This window comes from Hemibagrus wyckioides, linkage group LG02, assembly GCF_019097595.1.
Source record: "Hemibagrus wyckioides isolate EC202008001 linkage group LG02, SWU_Hwy_1.0, whole genome shotgun sequence".
NCBI lineage: Eukaryota > Metazoa > Chordata > Actinopteri > Siluriformes > Bagridae > Hemibagrus > Hemibagrus wyckioides.
In genome coordinates this window covers 14551428-14561427 of record NC_080711.1, presented here as the reverse complement: position 1 = coordinate 14561427, position 10000 = coordinate 14551428, and the positions used below count along the sequence as shown (strand labels likewise).

The following is a 10000-nucleotide window of genomic DNA, read 5'->3' as shown; positions in this document are numbered from 1 at the left end:
TATAATGAAATTCAAGTCAGTTTTAAATTCATGCTGCGTACTGATGGCATCCACATGGCAGGTGAATAGTGAAAAGTTAATTAGACTTTTAGGCTAGAGATTGTATGAATCAGATTCTGTCACTTGTCAGACGTTGGCTGACACTTTTGTTTTATCTTGTTCAGTCATTCTCCACGGAGAACAAAAAAGAAAAAGGCATACAAATACTGGGATGTTCCAGCACCAGGATTTGAACACATCACTCCTCTGCAATACAAAGCTATGCAAGGTACAGCAAATTTCCTTTATACATGCAGTCTGTGCATCATGTAGTGAGAGCAGAGGGCCTAAAATATTTTAGTTTCACCTTTCAGTGTTTTGTTTTTCTGTTGAATATAGTAATAGCACTTTTTAGGTAGAAAGAAGAAAATCAAGATTCACTTTCTGATCTGTTAAGACTATAAGACTGTAATGTACACCATGTTATAACAATGTTTATGTTTGGAGTTTTATTATGTAATAATGGGGTGTAAGGATATGGTTCAAAAATGTGATTAAAGGCATTGTGGAAATTATGCAGTTCATGTAGTTGCATAGTTTGAGCACTATAGGTCCAAATCTGCACATACCATATAGTTAAAATACACTATATTGCCATGGGTTTTGGGACACCCCTCCAAATCATTGAATTCAGGTGTTGTTTTTCAGGGGTTGGGCTCGGCTCCTTAGTTCCAGTGAAAGGAACTCTCAATGCTTCAGCGTACTAAGACATTTTGGACAATTTCATGTTCCCTACTTTGTGGGAACAGTTTGGGGATGACCCCTTCCTGTTCCAACATGACAGATAAGGGGTCAATCCCAACCCCTGAAAAACAACACCTGAATTTAATGATTTGGAGAGGTGTCCCAAAAATTTTTTAAAATTTATAATCCTTCTTAATCATTTATACCCTTCTTGTAGCTGCTGGCCAGATCCCCACCATAGCTCTACTGGCTACCTCCAGTACGGCAGGAATGGCTGTGACTCCAGCACAGGTGCCTGCTGTTGGCAGCCAGATGACCAGACAAGCACGCCGTTTATATGTTGGCAACATACCATTTGGAGTCACCGAGGTGAGCATCCCAAATTAGTAGGATGATAATGGGTGTGGCACAATCATAGCTGGGGCACTGATCAGGGAGTCGTTCTGTTTTAACTGCAAAATCCTTCCAGAGCACTGGACTGTTTAACCCCTAAAAAATCCCACAATGCACCACTATGCTCCCTTACTGGAAATGATGTCATATTTTATTGAGGATGAACTCTCAGCTTGACGTTGTATATAAAGTTTGCTTAAGTCTAATGATCTTATGCATTTGATGATTTAAAAAAAAATCCTCTAGCTAGCTTACAGTCCTGCTTGATGTTCCATGCCAGAAACGTGTGTGATATGAGAGAGACTATATTGCCAAAAGTTTTGGGACACCCCTCCAAATCATTGAATTCAGGTGTTGATACATTCCTCATAAACACACTCGTAAACCTTGTGGAAAGCCTTCCCAGAAGAGTTGAAGCTGTTATAGCTCAAAGGATGGGCCAACTCCATATTAAATTCATGTGCATGTAAAGGCAGACATCCCAGTTTTGGAATGGCTCAGAGTCTCTTCTCTTCTTGACTGGCCAGTCAAGTTCCTCCACACCAAACTCACTCATCCATGTCTTTATGGACCTTGCTTTGTGCACTTCAAGACTCCCTTTCATTGGAACTAAGGGACCAAGCCCAACCCCTGAAAAACAACACCTGAATTCAATGATTTGGAGGGGTGTCCTAAATTTTTGGCAGTATAGTGTATGATGACAAGTGCGTTTATTAATCCTCTGTATGGGAAATTCAAGATTAAACTAACAAATGTATATGATATATAAAACTTACATATTTTGTGTTTGGGTTTTTACAGTAACTGATGAGCAAATAGGAATTTCGTCAGAAACTGATTCTTCAGTGTCCCAGTGTGTAGTGAGCCAGAGTCCGTACCAGTGCCAAAACTTGCATACACTGTATACTGATTCATGACCAAGGTAGCTAGGGAGCTGATTTATACTCACCCAATTATAATAAGGTATAACTGCAAAAGGGAAATAAAGGCACTGTTTCTTTTGATTCTATAAAAATATATAGGTTTGAACTCCACTGTGATTTTGTTCAGCATTCAGACCCCATATTCATAACTAAATATTCAACTTGTCATATTGTTGTGTACAGAAAAGTAGGACGGTCATGTCTCAGTGGGATCGTCTTCCATTTTTAGTAACTTGGCACCGTTGTAAAGGAGCACTGGCCCTTAAAGCTCTTCCTAAAAATGAAACAAATGGTATTATTATCAAGAAACATGGTTATGTTATAGCTTCTGACAGGCAAGCGCCTAAGCTGATCCCTGATAGAAGGAACCTTTAAATCTTAATAACAAACAAATTTTTATTGCCTTTAGGAGTCAATGGCAGAGTTCTTTAATACGCAGATGAGATTTGTTGGACTTTCCCAAACACCCAGCAACCCTGTGCTTGCAGTGCAGATCAATCAGGATAAGAACTTTGCCTTCCTTGAGGTAAGTAAACTTTCATATCAGGTTGAACAGCATGATGAATAACAGAAAGAGTGAGATTCTTTAGATATATGCGCACATGGGTCTCAGTTAACTACAGTGATACCTTCACATTGCATTTCTGAACAAGTCCTTAAACATTATCATTTTCCTGAAGTAATGAAGATATTAAATGATTTTAAATAAAAATGTATGTTTTTTGACAGTTATACAATGCTAAGTATTCACCCCCTTGAAATTTTGCAACCTGAACAATATGAGTGTTTTTCGTTACATCCTTTTTTTCCTCCAATTGAGAAAGTATTGGTCATACAATTCAGAAATATCTTCTATTGAGAAATTGTTGTTTTTAGCGTCAGGGAAGATATCTCTGAGTTTGTTTTTAGGTTCTATGGATTCAATGTCATCTGTTGGTAAGCAGAGCATTAAAAATAAGTGGGAAAAAGAGTTATCAACTATTACTGTTGATTAGACAAATATATTTAGTCCCATGCTAAGACGATATCTGTACTTGTAAAAGAGCAGTACAATTTACAGTGATACTAATCAGTGAGACTGCATTTTCCCTCCAACCGCAGGGATTTTTTTTAAACCCTTCTCTTTCTCCCATTTGTTTAACATGGTAAATTAAATTAGGTATTTTTCCACATTGTATGTGGTCATGTAATAGGTTGCAGAGGTACTGTATTGGTCTCTGCTGTTGAAAGGGGTCTTCAGTGAAATGGAAAGGGTTTTTGATACTGTTAGTGTTTGATCCAGTCTCATTGGTGTTGGGAGTATCAAGCAGAGACATTGAAACATCCACTAACATCCACTTTTCTGTATTAAGAACATTTTGCTGAATTGGGTCATAAGGCTCCTATTTAGAACCTTAAATGGTCCATGGGAGGTGGTAGCTCAAGTGGTTAAGGCTCTGGATCATTGCCTGGAAGATTGGGGTTCAAGCCTCAGCACCACCAAGCCGTATCATGGCTGACCCTGTGCTCTAAACTCAACCGTCCAACGATGGGATATGCGAAGAAAGAATTTCACTGTGCAGTAATGTATATGTGACAAATAAAGACAACCTAACTCTTTTTTTTGTCTGATTATATTACAGGGACTATTGTAATCTTACAACTTCTGGAATCTTTAAGTTTTTCTCCTTTTTTTAGTTTTCAAAATGATTTATTATTAAGAAAATCTGTTTGTGTAGTTCTGAGCGCTTTTTTCATTGTTATTGTTGTTACTGGTTCTCGTTTGTTTTCTTTCTAATTAAAAACTCAATGTATGTAATTATTAAAACATAAATAAATTGTAAATGTATGGAAGCCCAGAGAGGCCATATGATATTATTATTTTTGCTTTTGTTATCTCGAGATCACAAGAAAATTATGTCGTGATCACGAGAAAACAAAAGCAAAAATAATAATATCACATGGCCTCTCTGGGTTTCCGTATAAATGACCTTTTATTCAATGCCTCTGCAAGTTTTATGGGATATGTCTGTCAGCTTTCTACTTCTATACCATGATATTTCACCCATTCCGTGAAAACTGTTGGATAAATGTGAATAGTAAGTCAAAAAGTCTTAAGAAAGACTGTAGATCAGATCGAGGTCTACATCTGAAAGACACCTTGGCCTTATCTCACAGACAACACCAGCTGGGTGACAGATGTATTATTTCCAACCGTATGATATGCATGTCATAGCTTCATGATTTCTGTGTTCATGACTGCAAGAAGTGTGAGTGTTGAAAATGTTTTCTTTCAGTTTCGATCTGTAGAGGAAACCACACAGGCCATGGCGTTTGATGGAATCAACTTTCAGGGGCAGGCACTGAAGATCCGGCGACCTCATGACTATCGACCTCTGCCTGGCATTTCTGAGCAGCCTGCTTTTCATGTACCAGGTAAGTAAATATGCTCACATTTGATTAGCTTCGATGTCATATGCTTAGTAATTAGCACATAATGTTTTCAGAAATATAAGTGTGGGTATTGGGAAATGAACCAAAATTATTTAGTATTTATTATTGGCAGTGGGGAAATGAAATGTAATCCCTAATAATGACCAGTAGTCATCACAGTGAGATGAACAAAATCCAGTTTGATGTAAAAATAATTGCCTTATGTGTAACTGAATATATTGTATTTAATTATTAAGTGTGTTTTGATTTTCCCCCCTATTTTGCACCACCAGGGGTTGTATCCACAGTTGTACCGGACTCTCCCAATAAACTCTTCATTGGAGGTTTGCCGAACTATCTTAATGACGATCAGGTATATTTTTTTACCTCATGTGCAAAATGCAAATACAGTTTTTTTTGTCTCACTCCATCCATCTTAGAACAGCACTAAATAGAATACATTTTCCAGTTGTCTTGCTTATTTAGGTTGCACTGATTTGCAGTTGTTCAGTAGTAAGTGCAGTAAAGCTAGTGATGTTATACAAGTAACATTATTTATTAAACCATAATGGTAAGATCGATTAAAAGTAAATCGATTGATTTTCCATCTAGGCTCATTCTAACACTTGATTGAGCATCTGCTTGTGGAAAAGATGCTAACAGAGGGTGATTTCTAAATAGTAGAAAAAATCAAACTATGCCTTTAGATATTGAATTAATATGTTAAAGAGACCTGGGCTTTGTCCTTTGCCCACAGGTGGCATTATTTTGTACTGAACAGAGCTTATAAATGGTCACTATATATCTCCTAATCTCATAGCTTTAGCTTGGCCTTTCTTATTCATTGCAACATTTAATTATTTATTATAAATATACAGTACTGTGCAAATGTCTTAAGTGTAATAAATTTTGCAACGAAATGATCAGGAATAATGAAAAATTCATCTTTAGTCAATGTGGATCACTTGGTGTAAAGCGGGGACGCACTTAGTCACACCGCAGGGCAATTTAGTCTAACCAGTCCACCTACTGATGTTTTTTGAGTGGTAGAAGGCAAAACGGAGAAGGCAGAAGAAACCCACGCAGACACGAGAACATACATTGAAACTCCTCTCTCTCTCACACACACACACACACACACACACACACACACCCACGCTCAGGATCAAACGGGTGATTTGAATTGCAGCCAGCAATCACTCCCAGAGCTGCTGTAATAGAACAGTGGTACAGTATAATATCGGACATATATATATATATATATATATATATATATATATATATATATATATATATATATATATATATATATATATATATATATCCGTATATATATATATATTTTTGTAAACAACAATATACAAGCATGTCAGTAACAGTTTTTTTAAATGAGCGTTTAGAAACCGAAATATTAGAGTGCCTAAGACTGCACAGTGCTGTATATGTGCTGATTATAATGCCAGTGAAATATGCAATTATTCATGAACCTGGAACTGATTCCTCAACTGTACTTCCCATTGTAACTTGCCGACTTGCCATCACATTTAATTCTCAACTAGATACGAAGTAATGACTATACATGCTTGTTGGCTTCTATACTGGGTAGATCAATGACATAAATACTCTTTCATACATACTGACAACTCATGTTGGTAATTTTAGCTGACTATAATATTAGTAGTAATAAGATTACTTTTTTTGCTGAACCAGATGCATTACATTTCATACAGACTAATGATACAGTAAGCTCTCCTTCCTAATTGGAAGATAACAGCCAATGCAAGCTACTAAGCTCAAATGGAGATTAATGTACTCTTTTTCTTCTCATATTTAAAAAGAAAAAAATTGCAGTCACTGTTACTGCCCTGAAACTCACAGCTCTTTCGTTTTTGTTCCCCCCCACTTTGTCCCCAGCTAGGGGCCTGTAAGATCGTTAAGTCTGCGCTCATAATTTGTTCACTATTACTGATCTACTGCTGCCCATGTCAACATGTAATACAAGGCAAGTAAGACATTCCGTACTTCACACGGATCAACTTCCTGCCAGCAGGGGTATTCCCCCCCCCACGGCTGCCACTCTTTCTCCTCCCATCACTCTTCTGGAGAGCGCAAAACCCACTCAGGGATTTCTGGGGGGCGGGGCAGGGTTGGGGTGGGGTTTTGCAGGGTGGGATGGGTCAGGGCGGGATGCTGGCGGGGCAGGGTTTGGAAGATGGCTAGTTATGGTGGGTTGATTTTTTTAAAGACACAAATGTCTTCTCATAAACACAATAGTGGTGGTTTAAGTAAACACAGCATTATTTCACACTATTGGTGGTATTTAATTTTATTCCTTATAATGTGCATATTTTAGTACACTCATTTGGTATCATAAAAACATACTCTCAGATTTACTTGATGATGCCATGATTCAGTTTTTTAAACTTTACATATGATTAGAAACCACTACTCTTCTTAAATATGTAACAGTATTCACAAGTTTTAATACTACATCACAGAGGGATCCAAAAGTAGATGGATTTGTTAAAGTTTGGGAATTTTGCCGTCATCTCATTTTGCCACTTAATTCCTTTCCACATTGGTCAGTAAGTTTTTTATTTATTGTCTTCTTGTTCTACTCATTGCTGTCATGAAAATTCCGTATATCCTTATCTCTTGCACAGGTTAAGGAGCTTTTGACATCATTTGGACCTCTCAAAGCCTTCAACCTTGTCAAAGACAGTGCTACATCACTGTCCAAAGGCTATGCTTTCTGTGAATATGTGGAGATTGGTGCCACTGACCAGGTATAGACATGATATTCAGAGCAAAATACTGCTGTTTGTTGATGATCAGAGGATTTATAGGTAATTGATTGATTGCCTTGTCACAAATCCCAGTGCACATGCTATGAATTTCAATCCGCTGTTGCTTTATCAACATGCTACTGTTATATTAATACAAAAGGCTTGACTCATGTGTCGGATTTAGGCAGTGGCAGGGCTGAATGGAATGCAACTCGGTGATAAAAAGCTCATCGTCCAGCGTGCCAGTGTTGGGGCAAAGAATGCAAATTCAGTAAGTACCAGTGACATGACTTCATGACCACTATGGTCTCTGTGTTCCCGATAAAAGGTGTGTTTGTCTTATTTTGTGTAGATACCCTTTAAATTGAATCAAATTCTAGTTTGTCAGCCAATGTTAAATCTCTGGAGCTTTATGTTTATGCATTTTTAAATGGAAACATTTAGGCTTTAAAGTCTTAAAAATAGTTCCCTTTCTCTACCAAAAAACAGTATTCTACAATGAAGCGACCTGCCGTGAATCAAATGGATTTTTTTTCCCCCTATAGTCTGTGATCACAGAGAGTCCGGTGAGCCTGCAGGTGCCCGGTCTACAGAGGCTGCAGAACTCGTCCAAGCCCACCGCAGTGCTCTGCCTCCTCAACATGGTGCTCCCCGAAGAGCTGCTTGATGATGATGACTATGAAGAGATCCTGGAGGACGTCAGGGAGGAGTGCTGTAAATACGGCAGCGTGTGCTCCATCGAGATCCCTCGACCTGTCCATGGAGTGGAAGTGCCTGGCTGTGGGAAGGTCTGTCCACTCAGAGAGTGCATGTGTGCCTGTTTAGGGCTCAGTGGCTACAAAAAGAGATTTCTGTAGCTGTAGGTACTGTAGGTACTGTATTTCTGTTCTGTAGCTGTGATTATACATGACAAATACTTACAATCTTACAATCAAGGTAATGTGGTGGAAGATGACATCACAACATTATACTCGTTTAAGTATCACATCTCTTTAAAGCCTAATGTGAATTAGATACATACTGGATGCAGCTTTGACCTGCAAACCTCAGAGTACACTACACTTAAAAATACGCTAAAACCAGTCTTCTTTTTCCCCTATAAAATGCCTAAATAAGACTCATGTGAAGCCAGAATGAACGGTAGTTGGTAGGTGTTTTTGACACGTTGGAAGCCATGCCCCCTTCCTGCATCTTACATTGTTCATCTCTCATCTCCTCTTGATTTTCCTACTTGAAAGATGCACTAAACCAGCATCCTGGCTTTCTGACAACATAAATGGACAACGTTTTAAGCTTATTAATGGGAAAAAAATTCAGTCGGAATGATTACAGACACCGCATGGCGATTGATAAGCTATATGACCAAAAGTTTGTGGACATCTGATCATCACACCCCTATCCCAAATCTGTTGCCACAAAGTTTTAACTGTATAGCATGTGATTTCACTTCTGGAGGAATTAAGGGACCCAAAGCTTTTCAGTCATTACAGGGATTACACCTCAACATCACATCATTTTGTGCAATTTGGTTCTTGTACATCTGAGGGGTCTGTCTCCATGACAACATCCCTGCCATACAGAAAAAGACTCGGGGGGGGGGGGGGGGTTAAGATGTTAAACAATATTTTTCCTTGTCATTGTCCATTTTCTCACTGTATCTTTCAACTGGAATGTGAGCATAGGTACTTTTAGAACTGATGTTATCTACATAATTGGTCTTTACTTTCATATGCGCAGCTTTGAAACCAATGCTGATGTTAGGAAATTCCTTGACGTGTAATGGGAATTTCCATTTAATGTGAACCACTTAAAAGGATTCATGACGTTGCATCAGTTTGGACTTTTGAGAGGTCATGGGAGCTACCTGATATATTTCAGTCCGAATAGATGACTCACCATTGGTGTTTCTTTGTGAAAATGGATGCACTTTTTGAGAACAGGGGATTTCATCATGTAGAGGAGATTTTGTCATGCTGTAGTAACAAGTACATCATCAATCTGTGTTCATCCCCTGAAGACAACAAGTCTAATGTGAAAATGAAACCAAAAGAAATCTTATCAGAACTTATCCTTAATGTGAATTTATATGGTATCCAAATTAAGTGAAAATCAATCAGAAACATTTTAGGAAAAAGGGGGAAAAACATACTTGTATAAGTGTGCATACTTTCCTGAAGCACCTTTTGACATTTTTGGGTAAGAGTGTATAATAAGCACGGCACATCTTATCTTGGTAGTATTTTCTCTCTCTTTATTGCATTGAAGATCCGTCATATTGTTAGGGCATCTTCTGTGCACAGCTCACTTCAGGTCATCGCACAGATTTTTAGATCAGATTCAGGTCTGGGGTCTGGCCAGGTCATTCAGAAACTTTTTTTGGTTAAATCATTCCTTTGTTGAACTGGATGTATATTTTGGGTCATGCAAAAAGGTTAAATTCTCCAGCTTAGGTTCAGACACCTCAGGGTTTTGCAGTTCGACTGGTATTGGTAGCTATTCATGATTCTCTCCAGTTCCCCAGTTAAATCTCCAGTTCTAGCTAAAGAAAAGCAGCCCTATACACTTGCGCAACCAGGCTATTGTAACCTTTTTTCCTAAAATGTTTTTCTTTTGGCTAATCCGCTCCATTGAAAGATTCTAATTGTAATAGAAATAGAAATAGCCTTTATTTGTCACATATACATTACAGCACAGTGAAATTCTTTCTTCGCCTATCCCAGCCTTGGAGGTTGGGGTCAGAGCGCAGGGTCAGCCATGATACAG

At 38.2% G+C, this 10000-nt stretch overlaps 1 protein-coding gene across 1 annotated transcript in view; it reads left to right on the top strand.

Annotated features, from left to right (window-relative positions):
- Nucleotides 1-10000, top strand: part of LOC131368952 (splicing factor U2AF 65 kDa subunit-like) — a 14050-nt gene that overhangs the window by 2181 nt on the left and 1869 nt on the right. The window contains exons 3-10 of the mRNA XM_058415214.1: nt 165-268; nt 941-1092; nt 2449-2565; nt 4316-4454; nt 4745-4824; nt 7115-7237; nt 7422-7508; nt 7783-8025. Of these exons, the coding sequence (XP_058271197.1) occupies nt 165-268; nt 941-1092; nt 2449-2565; nt 4316-4454; nt 4745-4824; nt 7115-7237; nt 7422-7508; nt 7783-8025 (1045 nt within the window). The remainder of the gene's footprint in view (nt 1-164; nt 269-940; nt 1093-2448; nt 2566-4315; nt 4455-4744; nt 4825-7114; nt 7238-7421; nt 7509-7782; nt 8026-10000) is intronic.